This window comes from Corvus brachyrhynchos, unplaced genomic scaffold, assembly GCF_000691975.1.
Source record: "Corvus brachyrhynchos isolate BGI_N302 unplaced genomic scaffold, ASM69197v1 scaffold97, whole genome shotgun sequence".
Classification (NCBI taxonomy): domain Eukaryota; kingdom Metazoa; phylum Chordata; class Aves; order Passeriformes; family Corvidae; genus Corvus; species Corvus brachyrhynchos.
Window position 1 is genome coordinate 3,542,713 of NW_008239758.1, and position 23,545 is coordinate 3,566,257.

Below are 23,545 nucleotides of genomic sequence, written 5' to 3' on the forward strand. Positions count from 1 at the left end.
ATATATATATATATATATATATATATATATATATGTATTAAAAAAAAGAGCTTGAAATAGCTGGAAAACAAATAATTGATTTATACTATCAAAAGGCTGGGAGCAATTGTGTCTCCTGTGATTGTGCCCTTAGCTTTCACACTATGACCCCCACTGATACGAGTTTCTATTAAAAATCCAAAGAAAACAACAATAAAAAACCTCAACAAAACAAACACCACCCTACTCCCCCCAAAAAACCAAAATACCAACTCCCCCCAGAACACAAAACCTCAAAGCAATGGCACAACTTTCCGCAGGCTAGTATTTTTTCCTGACGGCTTCAAGCACGAATGGATTATTTTAAATATCACATAAACCTACAGTAAATTAAAAAAATAGAAGATTACTTTACACAATGCATGGAAACCATTTCTAGTGAGCACAAACATTTACAACTGTGTCATGTTTTTTCCTTGCATAACCCATACTCACACACAAACCAGTTTTCAAAAGAATTGGTGAAATATTCAGTCCACATTTGTTTCTTTTATACAATATGAAATGGTTACAATACCATAGTATTTTTTAGAATAAATTAAACATCAAGACATATGGCAATAGCATTGTACTATTCTTTCTACATACATATGAAATCCTGAATTTCAGTCTATTTTTATTCAGTCACAAAAAATGAATAAAGACTAAGATCCAGTTATACTGGAAAACTAGACTAGTTCTAGAAACCACAAATACTGTAAGCACTTTGGTATAATATGTACAGATTGTGCTGTCAATGTCATGCTTGCATACTAGAACTGATCAAAAGATTTCCACTGGTGGAATAAAGTAAAAAAGGTACTATAAGACTTGCTTTCTTATTTCTTTTCCTCTTCGCAAATGATTAAAAGAGGACACAACACAAGTACACACACAGCATTTGTGTGATGTGACTACAAATTAAATATTAAAGTGTTTTTTAAATACAATGCAAGGCCAGTCTTCTTAAGTGCATAGAACATAATGCAGAATACTGTTAATTACAGGGGCAAGTACAAAGATATGAAACATTTTAACAGATATTGAAAAAAGTTCTTATAAAAAAGAGGTGTTAATGAGAATAAGCATTCTTCTATTGTTACAAAGATCAACACGTTTTATCCCCCATGGGTAAGAGAAACTAACTGCTGCATCCATAGATATCTACTGCATCCATTTTCTCTCTTTTTCTCAGAGGCTTAGAATTGCACCCTCAAACTCTTAAGCAGTTTGGATATTTGTACTTGGCTGGGATTTTTTCTCCTTCCCTCCCCCCCCCCATTTTAAACAAAACTTTTCTCTTCCTGAAAGTAGAACTCAAAAAGTGCATTTTATATTAAAGGGCTTACTTCCTCCCCCCTATTTTATGGATGCATTTTTTGTAGTTTAGAAATTTTAGCTTAACCTATTCATTCTTTCTACCACTACAGTTTATCAGAATGCCTTAGATTTATTCAGGCTATTCTGCCAACAAGTTAAGTAGCCCCTTTTCCTGCAAAGCAAATGGTATTAAATTCTAAGAAATCCAAAATACTGTAATCTTTACTCAAGTGAAATGCAAACTTAAAGACTAAGGACTGCAGGATTTTCAGAAGATTTGGGCTGTATGCAAAGTTTTCTCAAATTTGTATGTTCTCTTTTGGATTTTGGGATATAGTTAAGTACAAATATTCTGTTCTACTAATACTGTAAGTCAGCTTCAGACTAAGGTCTCAGGAATGAAATGGTAGCCTCAAAACTCTCAACCCATCCAGAGGAAACTCAGTCCAATCATTACTCATTTCTTACACAACACAACAACTCATTTAACATGTAAACACAAGCAATGATGGTTCTCATTTGAAGCTCCTACTGTGGCAAGTAATACTTCACAGGTATCAGAAACTTTAGTTAATGTCTCCGTATTTCCCCCATTTCTAAGATGCTTTCTTTTCCTTACAGAAGTTTTAGCTGTTCCACATCAAACCAAACGACTGCACAAAAACTACAGCACCAAGCTTTGCTAACAAACTGCTGGAGAGCACACACAGTAGAAAAGAATTTGACTGTGGTCGTTGAGTGGGCTACAAATCAAATGAGCTTAAATAAAAGTAATGTTAACACATTCCTTAATTGAAATGATTAATTCTTAGCAGAAATAAATTAAGATCAGTCTGATCTTACTGTAAGCTCGTTGGTGACCCAGCCAGACTTTTGTGCAGATTGGGGTTTTGACTGTGCCTGTTCCGACTGCGAACAGAGGAAAACATTGTGTTGCAACCTGGGACTTTGCATTTGTGGAGCTGGCGGAGATGCACAGTTTTGTAATGAGCCCTGAAAGTTCCTTTATTACTGTATGTTTTTTGACATATATGACAAGTTATTGGCAAACTGGAAGGTGAATTTGTAAAGTTTTGATTAGCTTTCTCAATTAAACTACAGTCTTGGTAGAGTTCATCACTGGGCATTAGGCTGGGTCCTTCACAGCTTTCATCACTATCATCCAAGGGCATGGTGCATATTTCACTTCCTCCGTCAGAATCCCAGGAAGAATGAGCACTGCTCTCAGATTTAACGCTGGATGTAGTGCTTAGATCCAGAACAGCTCCATCATTTAATGGATCGTATCCATAACTCTCAGAACAGGGTTCTGTAATTTTGCTCATTGGAAAAACATAGCTGCCTGTTCTGTTCATTCCTTTGAAGATTACAGAAGTATGTCCAACGTGTTGTTTTAAAGAGACATCTTGGCAAAACTCCTTAGCCATGTCTTTCAAGAGGTATGTTGCATTGAAATGGTTGCTGAATTCCAGTGTATCTTTAGTCAGAAGCTTATGATGAAGATTTAGGTTTGAACTATGTCTAGAAGAACAAAGACAAGCTTAGCAAGAAAGTGTTTCGCCTCACTTAACAGCTGTTTCATAATGATCATAAACAAAGAAAAGGAAAATCAGTATTTAGTAGCATGCATGAATTGTATACTTCAGATTTGACCAACTGCCACACTGGGAGTGCACATGGACAATTTACACATGTGACGGTGTCTGAACTTGCTTGCACTGGGATATACCAGAATTAACTCTACAGCAATCAATGTTTCAGATGCTCTCCTGCATTAGGGATAGCTGTCTGCTCTGCTAGATCTAGTGCTGAGCCTAAAAGAGGTGGGGGACAGACTAAAAACCTGTAAACGGAACTGAGATCAGAGAATTGACTGAGATGGGTAAGAAACAAGATTCTTTCCCAATGGACAAAGCAGGAAAGGAGTGACACCTGAGTCTGCAAAAAATGTTGATGATCTCAAGTACTGTAACCATGTCCAGGATGCAGCTGTACACATCAGTACAGAGCTTCTTCATGACAGGAGTTTCCTTGAAAAAGGAATATTGAATTATATGCAACTTTCAGTTATCACATGGGCATTTCTGGATTCAGTTTAAAACCACCAAAACACACAAAATCACCGTTCCTCACTGAATACTATCAATCAGCTCATTGGGAACTTACAGGCTCTGTCTAGAAGGCTGAGTTTATTGTAACACTGGCTAAACATTAGTCTTTCTCCTTGCCATCATGGTTTAATCAGAACCATGAATTGTTCAAAAAGGCACAGAAATATTTAGCACTTGTAGTCACAGTACTCTATGTTAAAGTCTAGGAACTTCTGCAAAGTTGTTCCAAATAACTATTGTTTTGCACAACGCTGTGAAATGTCTTCTGAGCTGGCTTGCCTATTTTTTTTTTTTTTTAACATAGGTGCTTTTGGAAGATGGGTTAAAACTTATCTCAACATACTGGTGTGGGAAGGAATTTGTGGCATGTGAATGCAAATCTTACTGCTGGCCTTCTTTGCTGTGACCCATATCGCAATTACAGTGGAGAGGAATTCACATCTGGGAAGATGCAGGCAGCAGGGTATGAAGCCCTGCCAGCAGCAGATGAATCTGCACATCTCAGATGCAGTGGCCAGTCCTCAGAGACCAGCTCAACCTCTCTCTGGATTGCATCAGCTGGCTCCAGCACTCCTAGCAGATTACAGACAATCTAAACCTTGTGTCACTCTGAACTACTATCCAGGCACGCTTCCTGCAGCCAAGAGCTGCTCTAACACCGTTAGGGAGTTGGAAAACTTTTAATGTTACCTATCACTGACCGATTCAGAAACATCACTGATGGTCAACAAAAAAGCTTCAGTTCTTGTTTCTCAATTTTTGTTCATAATAGGCTGAAATAAAATGAATTACAGCAATACAGTACTGAAATTAACATTAAACTGAATCAAGCTCATGCTATAGCTTAGAAATTAGTGTTTAGTATCACAGAAAAGCACTACTGATGTGGATACACACCAGATAGTGTCAGTTTGGCTACCACTGCATAATGTTAATTTTGTGCTGACAAAGACTAATCTTGCTTTTCTTACGGGCTTTTTCTCACCAGTCTGTTCCAAATCCTTGAGTAAAGAAAGGACAAGCGAAGATTTCCCAAATTGACCTCATTGCTTTTTCATTAAAAAACACTGTATATATTAAAATACACATGAAAGTGCATATCAAACATGTAAGTCCACACATGCATCTACTGGAAAATTGCTGAATTCATACCCTTGTGGCTTTCCCTTTATGTACTAAAGTATTCTTTCAACTACTCCAGTCTTTATCTGTTATGAAATTTTCATGGTTTTATTTAATACCTTGTAGTCTAGTGGAAAGGAAATGTTTCTTTCAATGGATTTTCATTTCAAGAATGTTCTGATAAGTTATCATACCTGTTATACGAGGATACACAGAAAATATTTGTAGGCTCCATTCCTCAAACACTCATTTTAATTTCAAATTAGGCTCCATTGTGATGGTAAAATAAGTACAATTTTGTTTATAATTTTCTTACCTGTCTCGACTTCTACGAGAAGGGAAAGCAGCATTACAGCCCTCAACTGTGCAAATATGCATTTCTTTGAGATGTACATTTTTGAAATGCATTTTTACACTGTAAGGGTTTTTAAAAGTCTTCTTACAGATGTCGCAATGAAAGCGGCTTTCTTCCTTCTGAATCCCTAGTGCATGTTGACTGACATGATCCATATCTTTAGAGTCTTCAAAACAAGGAATGGCAGCACCCCTGTTTGACAAAGTGCTGAAAAAGCCCCCAGTCAGCAAGTGGTGTTGCAATTCAGGGCAGTCATTTTTAGGAATCCTGTGCTTTGACTGCTCTTTAATATACATGGGGGGTTCAGTCATTGGTTTTATAACATCACTGTGGTGGTGTTTTGGATCTTCATATATTATCTCATTGGAAACTATTTTTAAGGGTTGGTTTTCTTCTGGTTTAACCTCTTTCTCACAGTGTTGCAATTCATTCTCAGAGATATCCTCGATGTATTTGTTATTTGGCGCAAAGACAGATTCAAAATACTTTGGGCCCTCTACCCCAGAGAGAGATTTCCATGAATTACCTGAATGGGGGTGCTTTTCCACCCTGCCGGTCACCCGCTTCTGTATCTTATGCTCACAGGTCTCAAGCTCTCCATCGCTTACCACCTGCAGACGTGAATCATCTTCAGAACTGGCAACATCGCTACTTTCATTGGGTGTCTCAACAGCTTCTTTCTCTATCTTAATGGGCATACTCGACTTACGAGATTTCTTCTTGGGGAGCATGTCAAATGGCAATTCATTGGAAACAAGCTGCTCTGGTATTGAGGAAGAAACAAGAGGCAGAGAAGGAAGAGTACCTGGAGTATTGGCAAGCTCAGCTGGTGTGACTGGACTACGGTAAAAAGGAAGAACAGGCTGTACTGTCTTCAGGTTTGGAAAGAGGACACCGTTGTGTCCAATACTGGAAAATCCAGCCTGGCCTTTTGAATCTGTACAAGAGCTGGCATAGCTGGAAATAGTTCTGCTATCCGGAGTTAAAATTGTAAATTCTGTCCTTTTGCTATCTCCAGGTCCAGCAATGGTCAAACCATTTCTTAGATCTTTATCCCTGTTATTTCTGTTCATTGGCATATGGAGTCTGGGGTTAGGATTTGCACTATGACGATTTCGACTACGCAATGAGCTAAACACCATGTTGCAGCCCTCAATGGTGCATTTGTGCTTTATCTTCAGATGAACAGCATTGTAATGTATTTTCAAAGTACCTTTGTCGTAAAATGTTTTTTCACATGCAGTGCAGAAGACACGCCCTTTCCTTGGCCCAGCATTTTTTTCAACAGATTTAATTTTGTTTTCTGGAGATAGTGCTGTCATTTCAAGCTTTGCTGCTGTATTATGTGAACTGGAATCACTTAAAAGGGCATCATCTTCTGTTTTAGTGACATCTGGACCATTTATGCTCCTCTCATTTTCAACTTGAAATGGTGCAGAACTAGAAGTTAAGAAGCTGCTTTCAGAAAATGGTATCTGAAGATCTTGTTTGGTTTCATTGCTATGGTCTTGACCTTGCTCAATCAAATGTCTTTCTGGTGGTGAGCCTATCAAAGGTGGAGGCACTGGACTGAAAAACTGAAACGGCAGCATGAAAGCCATGTTATTTACAATATTCTCAAAGGGATGAATGTTGGTGGGACTCATTTTGTCCAAGGAAGCAGAAAAATTAGGACTGTGTGGATTGCAGCTCTCAATGAATGCCCTAATATCCAAATTGGCAGTTGGTGGTGGTATTATGATCGATTGCCCTTCTTTCTCTTGAATTGCCATTAACTCTACAATGGACTTAGTTTCTCCAAAGCGAAGAAACTGCTGCAAAGTAGCCAGTTCTTCTTCAGTGGTCATTATGCTCCAGTGATCCAGCACCTTTCCTGAAGCATCCTAAAGCCAAAAATATTTAAATGAGTTAGACATTAGTTAAGGCAAACAAAAAACACCTCCCCCTCAAATGTCTCATTTTTTTCAGGGACTAAAATTTCTTCTCTAGCAAAACAATACAAACATTGAATTTAATGGGATTAATATGAAGTCTGTGATAATTTCTTCCAAATGTTACCACGTTGGTGATATTATTTCTTCATGAACTAACAGTAATACTTTCCAATAAACTATTTTTTTTTCACAGAAATTAAGACAGGTTATTTGAAAAACAGATAGTATCTTGTAAGCACAGACAGCAGAGATGGAGCAATCAGACCAAGATTTAGCTCCTCATTTAAGTCAAGTATTCTTTCATTGCAAGTTTAATAATCTTCCAAGCAACTAAGATCAGAGAACAAATGAACCTGTATTGATCTATTGCCAGTTTTCACAGAGCACAGCTGTAATTACACTAGTGTTGGAGTTCTTTCAAACTCTAGCTATGCCTAACTTTTCCCAATAACTACAATAAATATTTTATCACAGAACATGTATTTGATGGCCTACTGAGATTTTTCACAGTGCATGTAAGAGTTTCTAAGATGATGAAGAACGTAACATTATAAATTTTTCATGTGATAGAGGTTCAAGGTAATTGATTCCATATTTTTAATCCTAACACTAAAAAGCAAGATTATCAAGACCATTAAATATTGATTCATGTCATAATGTAAGATCATAATGTTACTTTACATAAAAGGTAACTTCCACAGCAGCAAGGACTAACATCAGTGGAAAAACATAGGGCCAAATACACTCTGGCTGCAGCTCCAGTAAGGTCGGTAGCACTATACCAGAGATTAATATTGTCCCTAGTGTTTTAAATAATGGTAAGTTTATTTCTTGATGCATTATTCTGCTGTATAAAAGCAAACTCACTGTTTAAATAATACTGGAGCAAATTCTAAAGCCTTTACTTTGATACATTACCAGTAACTGTTGATTTTTATTTTTGCTTACCTTTGTTAGATTTGAGCAAGTGGAAAGATTTCAATTAAGTCCAACTAAAAAAAAGAGACCAATCACCAGAAATTCACCCTTTCTTTTCTGGCATTAAGCTCATACAGGTCTATTACTGCCTTTCAGATGCGCCACACTGTTAACACATTGTGAACCACTGAGAAGATTAAACTAGAAAACTACTTAACTGTCATATTTCTATAAAAAAGCCCCTCTAAATACCTGTAGCACATATCCACGTATATAATCCTGCAGTGTCCAATCCAGAGCATGGAGAATCTGTATCACCTCTTCCTGCTTCAGAACACTGAAAAGCCGATCGAGCAGAATTTTAAGGCGCACAGGAATGGCTTGGGTTCCATACAACATGAGGCTACTGATATCAAAGACAACATTGGATTGAACTATTTCTACTTGGCTTGATGGGTAGAGGTTTGGAATCCTTAGTTTGCTCAGGGCTGAAAATAAAAATCACAAAATGTAAATAAACTTGAGTCCCGAGAGAGAGAAAATTGAATGCAACTAATATTGGTGTGGGGGTTGAGGGGTGACACAAAAAGCATGTAATAGTTATGAGGATCCTAAACGGTTTTCTATAGATTGTAGAAACAAATATTACCATGTGCTACCCATCCATGCCGGCACTGGTCACATTGTCGCTGATTTATTTTCCCAGGCTTGAAACACTGACAACTACAGTTCATGAGAGTGCACCGGATAGCCTGGAGATCAATGAGAAGCATGATAGGTGATATATAAGCACCGTTCAGTGTGCAGATTATACATCCACAGTACCCCCATAAAACCCCCATGAAGACAGAGTTAACACACCAGCACACACCTATCCATGTGCAATATAAGTAATCCAGGCAAAGCCTGAGTTATACAAAGCTACCTCTGCCTGAAAGAGTCAAGTCACCAGAAGAAACACTACAGTAATATGGAAGCAGGATATTTAACAATATACATAGCAACACTTCTGTGGATCTATTTAGGCTGAAGCACCTTCATAACCATTATAAAGTGTTACAAGCTGTGATCCTCATGTATGATCACTTTCTCAGGAAGGTTTGAAAACAGATGTACAGATCAAAGACCCCCTCTCTTGCAGTTCTGCTGGAACTCCACACTGCAATGTAGGAAGTTCTAATGAGCACTGCATTAGCTCTGCACAGATGCCATGCCCTACACACATGGAATTCACATGGAATATATGTATTCTGTCAAAGACACAGGAGTTCCCTAATGCTTCTCAGTAACAAAGTTCACCAAAAAGTACTCCAATTCCTCAAAGACTAAACAATCACATTTTGTAAGGGAAATGCTTGAAAGCAAAATAGAGCACACAGAGAGCAACCAGTTGCACAGTTCCAATTTGTACATCACTTCACTCTCACCAAGGTCATCTATAATGCAAATCAAATTAGTATTCAGATGTCCCTAATCAATGGGGTGATACAAACATGCTTCCTGGAATACATGATTTCTTCTGTATGTGCCCATCTGCTGCAGAAGGCAAACAGACAACTTGGAGGTCCTAGTTAAAGCTCCAGAGGGACTGCTACAGAGCAAAGCTTTTGCAGGATTCTCACTGCTTGGATCTGATACTGAGAATAGTTCCTGCATAAACAGAATATTTATTGAGGGAGGGAAAGCAAAGAAATTGATGTGCAGGAGATCTTCACTGGAATAATAAAGAAAAAGAGTTAGATCATGCAATTGTAAAATGTCTGCATTTTTCTGCTTTTAAATTAATGTTCCCTCTCCTCAGGTCTTATGCAAATTGGGGACTTCCACTCCTCAAAAAACCCATAGGAAAGTAAGATAAGATTTGAAGAAAAAAGGAAACGTGGCATTCCCACACTGGCACTTCAGAAAATGTACAAGGAAGCCTGATTATCTGAAAACTTGATAAGAAAGATGGATGCAAGAAACATTTAAACTCAAAAGTACATGGCAGAAAGATTGTTCCACTGAGATTTGCAATGGGCATTTCTTTAGACTTAAAGAATCTGATGGAGGGCAGAAGAGGACACTTCATACAAATGTATTCTACTAACAAGCATGTTCATGACATTTGGATGCCTAGTGCTTCACAGTAATGGATTTGGAGTGAGCTTTTAAAACCTCAGTGTCTGGCTTATCCAGGAGTTACGTGACATGCACATCTCCAAACTGCAGTGACTTGATGCTGAGATTTGCCAAAATTTGAAGAATCGGAACAAGTGGCAACAGGGCTTTTGAAATCTCTGAATCACTTTACCTTTAATCTTTTAAAGGAGCCATTGCAAAATCCTGTGTTCTTGAGAAAAACTCTGTGCTCCCCATGAAGTCATAAAATACACATCAATACCCTACGCAGTGTCAATTGCTTCATTTTAATGGAGGATATATTTTCACTTAGATGCTAAAATACTTCCACATAACAATAAAAAGCCATAAATTTCTGATGGAAAGGCTGGGGGAAGAAAATGTGCAGTTGACTGTGGATTCATTTCTACCACAAGATATCAAACAATAATGCAGTTCAAATCTTCTGCCTCTCTACATATATAATATTCTGTGACTTGCCTGGACTGAAGCCCTTCCACAGGCAACCCTGCTAGGTTCAGAAAGGTACAGTGCATTCCAAAAATGCATCTTTTACATTCCCTTCAGACAAAATTACAAAAGAGTACTTCCTTTTTCTGCAAGAAGTAACAGAAATCTGCACAATGAAAAAAGCTGTCACGATGATAAGTTAATTGAGATTTCAAAATTTTTTTCATTCCTTTTCCTTTGGACATGTTCCACAAACCACTGACCTTTAAAACTATTTTTTCTACTTAATTTGTGTACTTGGACAAGAAAGATATGCCACACCAAATTTTGCATTTCATAGCTTTCTATAAGAGCTTTCTTCTATATGGTACATGTATTTATTTTGCTTTCCTGTGTATGTGTAGAAGACTGCACATGCCAAAACAGGAACAAGTAAAAGGAGGACATTTTGTTTTACATATATGAAAGCAGCTGTTACAAAGGGAGTAGAGCTCCCCTTCTATTCTAAATATTGAACTGATCCCCTCTCAAGTCACATTATTGCTTCTGGAAACTAGAAGCAGTTACCATGCATCCTGCTAACACATCAAAAGGTGCAGCCTCGAATCTGGGATCTGTTGCTGTCTTTAAAAAATGACTTGAAAGAATCCCTAAGAAGAAACAACGGATTTTTCAGGTTTTTAGCATTTCCCTTCATTTATGCTTTTCACAGTCTGTGTCTCCTAAAACTTTTCTAGCAACATTTATAATAATATAATATATATAATATAGTCACAGACAATATATAACAGAGCAAAATCAACTTTTGAAATAATCAGTGAGTCACAATTTTAAATTGTCACTGTTCAACTTTAAAAGGTACTTGTAAAAGATGCACTTTATCTCCCAAATTAACAAATATCAGAGTTTAATGAATAGAAATTTAGCAAAACTTCATGAAAATAATACCCTTGTCTTTTGCCTGTTAATCCTACTATCCTTAATACGCCTATTCTGAGGTACTGTAATTATATTAAGTCTTTTAATAAGCTTTATTTTCCCAACAAGTGGAATGTACACACAATTTCATTCTGCAGAACAAAGGAATAACTTTCTGTATTGCATAGATGTAAAGCTTGAAAATTATAATTAAAGGATCGGGAATGTAGAAGGAAATTACAGTAGAATTTTTTTCAAGTACAATCCTTTCATTCACATCATTATTTAATTTCATTTTCTAGAAACAGAAGGCAGATGGTCTAAAAAATTAAATCTTATGCTATCATCAAGGATCTTGGTATTGCTTTCCAGTCACTCTCTCCTTCACAAATGGATCTTTCCAAATCCATTATCAGCCACACTTTCTTAATTCTTTTAGAAAATAGAGTTGAAAGAACTGATCAAAATTTTCCGTGGTTTTACCAGCATGACCATGGGAATCTGAATGCTGAACTTTAAATAAAAATGATCCCTCACTACAAGACAGACATTAACCTATAAACTGGTCACTGAAAAACATCTAACTACTAATCACGGAATCTTAACATCTGCTGCCTGAAAGTCACACCTGCTGACCTCCTTTTCATCACCAGATATTGACGTGGCTTCAATTATGCTTCAAAAGTTACTGAATGTTTCTTTGCAACCCACTCACAGCCCTCACAGCTAAGGAAAAGCCCAGGCTAATGGGATGTACTCATGCTGATTCTGAGTATATAATCAGGCTTCATTCCACAAAGTAAGTTTTTGGTCATCCATGCTCTGCTGACGTCTTCTGGGACCTATGCTCACTTGCAGCATTCAACGGGTTTGAAAAAACGCAGCAAGAGAAGAAGAGCACTGCAAGTGTATCCAGTCTCATTCAGTGTTAAGTATGTTCTGGTTTGACAGCACTTTGGCTTGGGAAATAAATGAATAAGCAAGGAAATATCGAAGACCTTGTCAGGACTGAGTTGGAGATCTCTGCTCGTGCTGGAAAGCTGGTCTGGGTCTCTGCACGCAGTGAGGGCTGCAAGTGCAGACAGCAGTAAAATGGAACAGCAAGTCCCAGGCTACCCAGGTGCTATTTACCAACAGAAATACACAGGTCAGCACCCTCACTTCTGGCACTTTCTGGCATTTAAGAAAAACCCTTTGCTTTTTTGCACAAAGTTTCTCCCCACTTTAAATAATGCTGTTTTTTTTCAAGCTACTGCCATCACATGAAGAGCTTGAGAGCTTCCCTGCTCTGCTGTGAGGATTACTGACAAAATGGTGTCATTGATGCCAGGTTACAGGAATATATTTTACAGGCAGGGCTTAGAAATTTCTATCCATTTAAAAGGCAAGTTTGAAGAAGGAATAGGAATTACATGAAACAAATATGAGAGAAACTTTCATTAGATGAGCTATAGCAGATCCTGCTCTCCGTGCCCTCTATTGAGGGTTTCTAGCAACAAGCCCTATCTCCTATGGCCATCTCATCATCAGTGGTAATCCCACTGAATATATGTAACCCACAAAGATATGTGCCCTGGTGAGCACTAATCCTATAAGGAAAGAACTGGGAGATGTCCCATATTTGCAGAATACACCCACAGTGACTCCACAGTAACAACACTTGTGGAGGAAGAGGCATGATTTACAGTGGGGCAAGAAATAAAATTAAAAATAGGACATATGTCTGGTTATTTGGAAGTATTTTCTTGCTTGCTCCTTTTAAAATATTTGCAAGGTAAGTAAAGGGATAGATCCCTTTACCACCTCTTAAATTAGAAGTGCACTCACAGCTAAATCAAATGCCAAAAATCTGTGTGCACCTTTCACAGAGAACAGCAACTATAAATGAGTCTGAAGTTGCCCTTCTGGTCCATTTTTTTTTTCTTTCCTGTTTTTATTATAATCCATCAGGTTTCTTGTGTTTGCAGAATTTAAATAAGTTTTCCTTTTTCCTCACCCAGCTACATTTGATTACTGTTGTGTTTGAATCCTTTGCACAACCACTGAAAGCAGAGACAAATCAAAAACCCCTTATCATAAGCATCTCTCAGTGCCATACTTTCCCACATGATACAATGAGCAAAGCTTTGCTTTGTCCATTGTTTGTCAGGCAACTTTTGCCACTTTCCCTAGGGATATATTCTGCTAATAAATAACACTGCCTGTCAGTTTTGTCATGATTTAAAACAAGTTCGCAATTTACATTTTGTTCACCTTACTTTCACTGTATCACAATCCACCTTACCCATATCAGACTAATATCTGGGGTTTTATCCATCCCACATGTATTTGTATCCCCCCTGTCCACTCTCTAGTGCATATTTAGCCATTGTGTCTGTTCTTCCTGAAGACAGACTTCAGTTTTTGATACACTGTTGAGCTCTCTGTAGTTTACTGGAACTAATATATATGCCAGCATATTCCAAGTACAATCACAAAACATGCTGGCCTGCTCTAGATGGTGTAAGCACTTGTTGAAGACACAGCCCAACAATTAGGCATGAAATGCAAATTGATATTAAATCTGTTAGATTAAGCACCTTGTACCTCTAATTGTTCCTTGAAAATTTCAATGTATTCCCAGCTTAGTAAGGCTCTGAATCCCATCTGCCTGTGGAGACCATTAGTAAGGCCCCTGCAGCATCTTCAAGGAAAGGCTCTGGGCCATTTTCTTCTTCCTGACATGCTCACTTCAAAGAGGTAACAAGATGCCTGGAGGATGGACAGAATATGGAAGCCCTTTGCTGCCTGTAAGTGGAGCTGGGAAGACACACTGGGAATGGGAAAAAGGGAGGAAATAGTGCACTGCAGCGCACTGACACGTGCACAGGTCTGACAGCAATGCCCATTTGAGAGTTACTCCGCACAGAGACTTGGCCCATGCTACAACTTGCATGGTGTATTGTGGTGGTTCCTTCTGTCACGTATTTAAGGTCCTGGAAAGTTCCCCACCACCACAGCAGAGAAACACTGCCTGCCTTTCAGAGCTTGAGCCCCCAGAACAAAGGCATTTCCATTCAAGTACATTTCCACCTAATCCACTACACTTGGTGGCTGCAAGTTCTCTTATTTCTACACTAAAGTTTAGAAATATTTAAGACCAAAATAAATAATTACACAAAATTATTAAAGTAAGAAAAATGTCCTTATAAGATTTCTAATTATACTGGACTGAATGCACACATTATTTCCAGTCTTATATCAAAAAACCTGTTTCTTACAAAGTAACAGCTGCTGTTAATAGTTATTTAATAAACCTAAGTAACGACAAACAACTTTCCTAAAAAGCAAACCAGCTTTGCAGCTTGTCATATCCAGAAAACAGTCTGATATCTTCTGTATTTTGAACTTTTAATTAAGTAAAGTTGTACACAGATGTGATAGAGTAAACAGTGACCAAATAGCTCCAACCTTCTCCATGAGAAAAGTTGTACACAGATGTGATAAACAGTGACCAAATAGCTCCAACCTTCTCCATTCAGACACATTAAAAACACTGGCCCGAGACAATTAATATGAAAAACTTCTTATTAATAAAATTATTTAGCAAAATTATTGTCTCCTGCTTAAGAGACCAATTAGGAGACAGATGGGAAAGGTGGAGGTGGGCCACAATTTGCTTTTTACAGTGCCACTAAACACAAAGTTACAGCTCAGTTCCCAAACTGACGATGGCTCCTCAGTAACCTGGCTGGTTTTCATTCACACCAACCATCTACTCCTACCAAGCTTAGGTGCAAGAACCTTTGAAAAGTTCAGACAAAAAGCTTTTGTTTCACAGGCCAACCATGGATTTAGAAATTGAACTTAACACCTATTCTACTGAAAATTTTGGCTAGTGCAGATACCACTCAACCCCCATTTACCCCCGTTCTGTGGGAGAATTACGTTTTTTCTTCTAGAAGTACACAAAGGCCACAAGTTGAATATATTTTCTAGATAAGACCATGGAACACAACCCATTAATTATCTGGATCCTTATGTATATATCCATACTGTTTATTTGGGGTCAGATACCAAAACCTGACCTCCTTTTAAACATCCACAGCCTAAAAATACACACAATCAGGATATATACAACCCAGATCCTGCAGCAAGTTTCGTTACCCCATTACCCTTCTCCCTCAGTGGGGCTGAACAAAATAAATTTTGGCCTAGAATTTGACCAAATCTCTCTCTTGTAGGTGCAACTGAGCACCTTGAGCTGAAAATGTTTAATTGTCCTTGTAATAATTGACTAAAATGTCCTCAAAACAGAAAGAAAAGAAAAGAGATGAGGGGAATGAGTAAGTCAGTAAGATAGAATTGAAACTAGGTAATACCTTCACAGGATGGCACCACTCCATCAAATCAACCCTTCTTGTGGCTTTAAAAGACAGTCCACATGTCAGCACTTTATTAAAAAGTTTTTCTAAGTGAGAAGAGTCCTAGGAGTGAGGAGCTGAGCTAAGAGACTGAGCTAAACACAGCCTCACAACCTGGAGCTGGTTTGGGCCCCGTGGCAGCTCTCGCGGCCGAGGGAGAGGAGCTCGGGGCAGTCTCGGGCACTGCAGCGGGCGAGGAAGCACAAGGAGCCGTTTCCGAGCAAGGCAGCCATGCTACAAGGCCAAACTTTAATCACAGCATAACTTGCGGGATGAAAATCACTCCTCATGCATGTCACTTACCCTAAAGGGCCCCTTAGGGCAACTCTTGTTAATGGCACTGTCAAAATAATTATAAAGACAGAAGAACGTGTGTGTGTTTGTGTGTGAGCACAGACACTCGGGCTGCTGCTCTAAACACAAAGCACTGGACAATAAAACTTAATTCTGCCATTCAGCAGCATGGCTGTAGATAGACTGGCTTATGCAGCAATTAATCTCACTTGTTAACAACAGGTGAGTGCTGACAGACAGCTTGGTCCACCTCAGGGACATAAGTCAGAGCCTCTTTTACAGTTTGGTTTGGAAATGAAAACAAGAAATACAGATTGAGGAAGGAAAAACATCACGTTATCATTATCTTAGAGTGATTTACTTTTGATTCTGAAACAGACTGCGATGCTGCAGTTTCCACAGCACACCTGCCCTAGCCTGTGTAGGTCAGAAACATTTTGCTGGTAATTTAACAGTGTATCTATCACAAGATATTAAAGTAATGTCCCTTTTTAATAAATTTACAGGAAAAATCGTTCTTATTAGTGCATTTCAAAAATGAGTAACAGATTGCTGCATATTGATGAGAAAAACTGCTCAGACTCTAGGGGTAAAGATAAGTCACTGGACAGAAATGGTGTGAAATTTCATACGATAAAGCACTAGATGCTATTTAATCTAACAAATAAATTGTGCACATACTACTTATCCATACTGACATGCTAAGCATGCTACACTAAATGCTGAAGCTACAGATCTAGCCATGAACTGAAGCTGAATTAAATATTTAACTCCAAGCCCTATGCTAGCAAGAAATAAGTGTTATTAACACCAATGCACAAGTATCAGAGAAATGAGGACTATTAGTATATATCAATTGCACAGCCTTTAAAATACGTCTTTGACTCTTTTACCTACTTTATAAAATGGTGCATGTGTGCAATATGGATGAGTTAATGTTTCAAAGACAATCCTAAATTTTTCAGCTTCTCACACCGCTGGCTTAAGTCTCAAAGCCATAAAATATGCATGCTTAAAATCTCTTCCTTTTTCCTGCTACAGAGCGACGACATGGATTAAAGAATACAAGTAAAATAAGAACTCTCTGAAATATTTAGTGTTACACAATTCCATTTAATGCAATTTCATAAATTTTAAACCCAAACACTATTTGTACACATACACATGATACTATCTATGGTGCTACAGTTATGCAATATTTTACGCAACCGTGTAGCTCCATTGGTAATTTCACAATTTAAAACTCAGTATTCCTTTTTATTGAACACAGGTGAGGAAATTTTTACCTGGCTTTCAGACATCAGCTACTCTCACATGAAAAAACATCCATTTCTCACTGAAACTTCTATATTTGAAATTAGAAGTAAAAAATAGCATTTTTCTTGGAATGAAATACTGTTCTTTATACTAAAATGACTGAAGTCTGTTAAACACTGCCACTTTTCCTCATTCCCTCAATAATATTTTTTTTGAGTCTGAATATTAAGATTTCAATCTCTATGATTTTCTAAATGACAGCAACAAACTAATAAGAAATAAAAACTAAAAAGAAGACAGGCAATGACACTTGCTGTAAAACTGCAAATGTAGCATCTGCTAGGACAAAACCTGCTGGCTTCCAGCACATAGGAACTGTGAGAGTTCCTGCACCACTGAAACCTGAAAGGACAGGAGATGACCCAGAGGGCAAAACCAGTTTTTCTTCCTTACATTTGGTGGATATTTTATGGAATAATGAATTCAAGAGCCATACTTAAACTTTAGCTCAAATCTTCATGAAAAACGTTTACTAAATGCCAAATCATCCCAAAATGCTTTAAAACCACGTATCTGTAACAAAAGCTGCAATCTAAAACAAAACGAGAACATTTCTGTTTTTATCAGAGGTATATTTAGTGTCATTGTAATGAAGTCTATATTACTGCAAACCAAATAAATCACTGGCTTGTTGGATTGGAAATGGAATGACATGCTCAATATGTAGGAACAGATCTTTTAACAGTATTATGAACAGACATGGAAGCTGGAAGTCAAGACATTTGGTATCAAAAGGCCAAACCTCGCGGCACCCCAGGAGGCAGAAATTCAAGTAAAAGCCTGAGAAGTGACCCAATATTTGTAATAATTTCTGTGAAGATTGAGCTCTCCTGAATGTTTGGATATGTTTGCACATACCATTATTCTTAGGGTTCTGAATAGGTTGTAGATGGATCAGCAGTTCAAAGAATAAACAGAATAACTATTTTTAAGAAATCAAATCGACAAAAAAATACATATATATATATAAAATATGACAAAAATGTATTTTCCATAAGATCAGTTATTTTTTACATGTTCACTTATTGCTAGAAGTCTGATTAAGCTGTAAACTTCTCAAAATTCCAGCGCTTAATTCAAACTGAATTGCACAAGTATACAGATTATTAAAAAAACCTCTATCAGCACTATACACAGAATGGTAAATAATCTAGTTGAATATCCAATGTATTCTTCAAAAATCCATATTTTTCCCTTTTCTTAGAAATTAGAAAGGTATTCTTCAGTGTATATTGTTCTAATACTAGAACAAAGCAAACCAACATGCGCTGTTGTCAGCAGTTAAAATAATGGGGGACCCACTTTGCCCCGTGACCTGGAGTGGAGTGAGACTCCCCTACCTCCCACTCCTCCAGCCCTCAGAGCTGAGCCACAATTTCACTGTTTTAAAACCAAAGGACAGAAACAGAGACTCTTGTCTAACATACCGTTTGCATATCTTACAACAAACTGCACTTATTTTCCAAAAGGATGTTAAAAATAGAAGCATATGATCTTTTCCCACCTAGAATTGTATCCTTACAATTAAAGACTATTAGCTGGCATGCCTTTTAACCGTCAAACTCAGACAGTGGCAGTTCTATAGCCACAAAGAGAAGCAGTAAATGAGAAGAACATGTTACTACACTGCATTTGAGAAAGTTTGGCTCCAAGCTATGCACTGATTAATATCAGATCTCCTTCTTTACTTGCCTCTTGACAATCTTGTCACATCTGGCTGACAAATCCTTACAAGCTTATCCAAACCAAGGCAGCCCAGATCATGCTCCAGGAGTAGCTTGAAGGAAGCGGCAACACCAGCCATGCACTGATGTGCCATCATGAAACTAATGAAGCTGACTTCACTTGCAGACTGCAGGAACACGAAGAAACACAACATGCCCCAAGGTTTTGCAACATAACGCAGAGTTAGCTCACCAAAAGATAAGACAAACAATCAGCTCCCGAGGTTCAAGAAGCCAAGTAGTTACATGAATTACAAAAATTTATATGGAATTGCTTGAACAACAATCTCAACGAAATGAGCACAATAAAATCCAACTTCAGATCAGATGTGAAAATTTACTGTTAAATGCCTTTCAAACAATGGCTTGTTTTAAATTAAAACAAAACCAGTCTATTTTATTTTCTCTCTCCCACATCCCCAAAATATCAGAATGTTGCCTGGTTGCCAGGTTATTCAGACTGAAAAATATCTAAAAAAGAAGAAAGAAACAGGAAAAAAAGAGAAAAGAAAAAGAAAGAGGTAAAAAAATAGTGTCACTTTTTATCCGTAGGATTTTACGGAAGGATAAACCACAGCCTGTGTATATCAGTAGTCCTCCCCTGGGTTAGTGATCTGCCCTCTCCTCATTTTTAAACCAAGAATTTGTTACACAGAGGACTGGAAGTATTTGACCAATTAATAAACCAGAAAGTAAAATGCTGTATCTTAAACACATCTAGCAAAACCTCATTATGTATGAGCTGATAATTAAACCATGTTTATTTTTCTATGTGATGAAAAAAAATCCAAATAAATAAGTTAAATGCATCACAATAGAAGACACTTAATTAGCACAATATATTTAAAATCCCAGACCCCCCCCACACACACACACTTGATACTAAGAAAATAATTACTGGCCTTATTTTCTGGATGCTAAATAGTCAAAAATAAATTGTATATAAAGGGCATACATTACACTCCACTTTAGTGGTAATTTCTAAAGAACTTCGTAGTGAAATTACATTGTTGTCTGCTCTCTAGTGCATTTATACGTCATGGTAATGATAATGTATCTGGTTAAAGCACTTGACTCAAAACACATCTGAGTCACAAATCACAGATTTTACTGCTATTAATGTATATTGAGGACTTGTACAATTAAATATTGTCAAGTATTTATGATTTACATGCTACTACTTCAACTGGAAAACAATTACACAAGTGATGGCTCTGCTTATTATCATCAGCCTGCAATTCTGCATTACTTACTGTAGAACAGGAAAGTCATACAGTTGTTTACAGTGCACAGCAGAAAGAAAAAACAGATTTTTTACAGAAACTAGTTTTCTACTTTTACAGTATCTTTTCATAATTAAGAAATGGAGAGCACAGCTTCCTACAGCTCTCATCTCCATTGTTCATTACCCAAAACAACACCATTGCAACATTTTTTATATCTCCACAGTGCCTAGCCACAAGTAAAAGTTGCACAGTAAAAACATACATTCATATAGAACTGCAAAGAACTTTCCTTACCTCAGACATTCTTACTGTGCTTATGTTTCCAGAGCTATAAAACAGTTTCCCATTCCCTCAGTGAGTTGTACAAAGAAGTACTGGAAACACTCCTGCCTGTACAAGTACTAAGGCAGAACCATCACACGCCTCTTTACTCTTGTCTGACTCTGAGCACCTCAAGGTCTGATGTATGCTCAGGCTGTGCACAGGGGAGTGAAATAAGATCCTCCCCCTTGGTGTTCTCCAGACCTACAGTACGAAGTTGTGTCTGCCTCTCACCTCTGCAGCCAGCTCTCACCTCGCTGCCCCGGAGTGCTGTGCTCCAGCACGCTCCTCCAGTCGCAGGGCAGTCCCCTCACAGCTGGCTTGAAGAGGGCATGACACTCATCTTTCACAGAGATTTGATCAAAAGGAGTCACGGAGGCTTGAGGCGCTCCTAATGCAGTGCGAGGAGATTCTACCTCTGCTCTGGCAGCCTAAGTAATGCATTAAATCAATGCAGCTGACCTAAGGCCTATTACAATTTTTTTTTTCCTTCTTCTCAGAGTGTACAACTATCTGCAAATAAGCTATGAGATACTTATGAGTAAAATTAGTTATTTTTAGCGTCAGTGTTGTTTTTCAAATTGCAGCTGCTGCAGGTTTTTTTTTTCCTTTTTAAACATTTGCAGGTCTCAAAGGTTCAGTGAGAGGGGTGTGTTATTTTTTAAAGTTAAAAAATTTCCCCTTATCAACTTACTTTTGAGTTAGGGCTGAATTTTATTCCTTTTTATGAAGTTGAAGCTTCCTATTAACAGCAGTACAGGTCATAAAGACAGGAGAAGAATTACTTTCTAGTAATTGGGCCAAAATCTGTTTTTAGTTATTCAGGTGTTGGGTTGCATTCATGAGTTAGAGCAGGATTTTTGTCATAGTCCTTTCTCACCTATTTAAAAAACCAAAACAACCCCCCAGGACAAAACACTTCTCTCCTCTCCACTTTTAACTCCTGTATATAATTTCTTTGCATACAGTAATACACTGTAGTATACCAGAGAGAGACATGAACAAGTTGCATTGAACTCAGAGGGAATCCTTGCAGGAACACACCAGAATATTTGACCAGATGAATACCTTTAATCCTGTAGGAAAGGCAGCAGGAAATAAGATGGCTGTAGGGAGAAGACAGCTAACATATTATTATTGTTGGTTTATTAGTTCTTCTACTAATCCTGTTTACTATTCACTAGATAAATGCACAACGCTTAAGGAGAACCTGATTTACATTTAGCTAAATACTGGAGTACAGTTAATGTTAAGTGCATGGCAGTAATTGGAATCAGACCAGGATAAGGCCAACATGATCCCAGAATCTGGTCCTACAGAGCTTTCCTAAATCCTTAGGTTTCTCCACTCTATACCTTATTTCTCCTGCTGAGCTATTGAACAAGATGGAAAAACAGAGAGGGGGATTTAGTTTCCTAGAATGGTCTGCCAGATACTTTCAGTGCCACCTCTGGGCCCTGCAAGATGCCCCAGGCACTTCTCTCTTGGGGACACAAGGCAGGACATGGGGATTATCACCGGTCTTGTATACTGTGGGAAAAAGTGCCCAAGAAGTCATGGCCAAAAACATGTTATTTGAACTGATTCTTAACAGCAGTGTTTTAAAAGCATCTGCTCTGTGATGAGCACAAAATCTAGCTGCTCTCTCAAGATGTTAACTCAAAGCCAAAGGCACACCTTGTTGCTAAAATTGTACTTCCTTCTTAATGAAATAAGCAATGATGTAACTAAAAAGGACTCAACATGATTGAGAATTCTACAACAAAGGTGAGAAGAGTGGCTTAAGATTACATAAACTGCCAGAAGCTCTGAATTGACTTCAAAATGATAAGCGACTAAAACTTAGATGTGTGGAGAGCTGCTCTCCCCTCTAGCGAGTTCCCAGGAAAAACCTATTTACTAGCTATCTGCCATTTACCCGGAAGATGATAATTCTTATTAAATGGGCTAACTATCCATAGCAAACAATTTAAGACCAATTTACTGTTTTCTAATTAATTATCTACTAACAGTCTTTTATTCAAAGCATTGTTTTCATTAGTCAAGCTTTTTCAATGAATATTTAATGGAGCATATTCACGCTGTTTTTAAATTGTCCACTATTTCTGATTAGCAACTTCTCAGTGTTTTACTACCTCTGCACCTTTTAGCAAAATCCAGTGATCCCTAGCATAATGTGACATAGACAAGGCATGGTTTGTAACTAAAAGTGAACTTCTAAAGGAGTACTGGTACATTAACAGTGTTTTTTTTTGTAATTTCAGATGATTCATAGTCCAAGCTTACTTGTACAGAGCAGTTACCAAGACGTATCTTAAGAATGACCAAAATGGAAAGCAGAGGGTGACTTCCCTAAATCTTCTTCCAGCTTCCTAGAAAACCAGCTTCTTGTGAAAAGAAGCAGACACTGGGACAGGACACCAGCCTTGAGACAGAGGTCCTGGACTTCACTTGGAGCTCTGCCACTGAATTGCTATTTGACCTCAGGCAAGTTATTTAAACTGATTTATATTTCCTTGCTTCTGAATTACTATTTTTTTGTTTTAAATCTATGTAAATGGTAAGCTCTTTGAGGAAACTGCAGCACCTCATTATGTTCTCAGGGACAGTGCTGAGGGCAAAGGAAAAGGGTCCGCAGGTCTGAACTCCATGTTATGTCACAACAAATACCTAAAATCACAGTGTAACAATGCAGCCCAAGGAAAGCAGCTTTCTTCTCCCACCTGCCCCAGCCTGTTCCTTCTCTGTGTCTCAGCCTGTGTGCTCAGAGCAGCACAAAGGTAGGGGGATGTAGGGCAGATCGTGAAGTGCTAAAACTTCTTAACCAAATGCAAGAGTATTCATGGTTTTGAGAAGAGCTCCAACACATGGAACTGACTATAAACAAAAAAATCAGTTGCTCTTAACTGATTTCATTATCTAGGGTACTTTAAAAATGGGTATTAACTGCAGGGAATCACTACGAACAAAACTGAGTCATACAGCACAAAGTG

The 23,545-nt window shown here is 37.9% G+C and overlaps 1 protein-coding gene and 1 long non-coding RNA gene across 4 annotated transcripts; one reads left to right on the plus strand and one right to left on the minus strand.

The window, feature by feature from the left end:
* Positions 1-20,772, minus strand: BNC1 (basonuclin 1). Of its 3 annotated transcripts, XM_017742702.1 has the most exons (6): positions 20,526-20,771; positions 18,974-19,133; positions 8,428-8,530; positions 8,031-8,266; positions 4,888-6,809; positions 1-2,859 (listed from the first exon to the last, which is right to left on the minus strand). In XM_017742702.1, the coding sequence occupies exons 3-6, from the start codon at positions 8,510-8,512 to the stop codon at positions 2,178-2,180; spliced, it is 2,925 nt and encodes a 974-aa protein (XP_017598191.1). In that variant the 5' UTR covers positions 8,513-8,530; positions 18,974-19,133; positions 20,526-20,771; the 3' UTR covers positions 1-2,177. The 3 variants fall into 3 exon arrangements, with proteins under 3 accessions (XP_017598191.1, XP_008638281.1, XP_017598192.1); XM_008640059.2 differs by lacking the exon at positions 18,974-19,133 and having other exon boundaries at positions 20,526-20,770; XM_017742703.1 differs by lacking the exons at positions 8,428-8,530; positions 18,974-19,133 and having other exon boundaries at positions 20,526-20,772.
* LOC108448730 lies at positions 8,537-23,085 on the plus strand. Its single transcript, XR_001864725.1, has 3 exons — positions 8,537-12,414; positions 13,891-14,056; positions 22,817-23,085. It is a non-coding gene; the product is annotated as an uncharacterized LOC108448730 (long non-coding RNA).
* Positions 23,086-23,545: the final 460 nt, after the last annotated feature.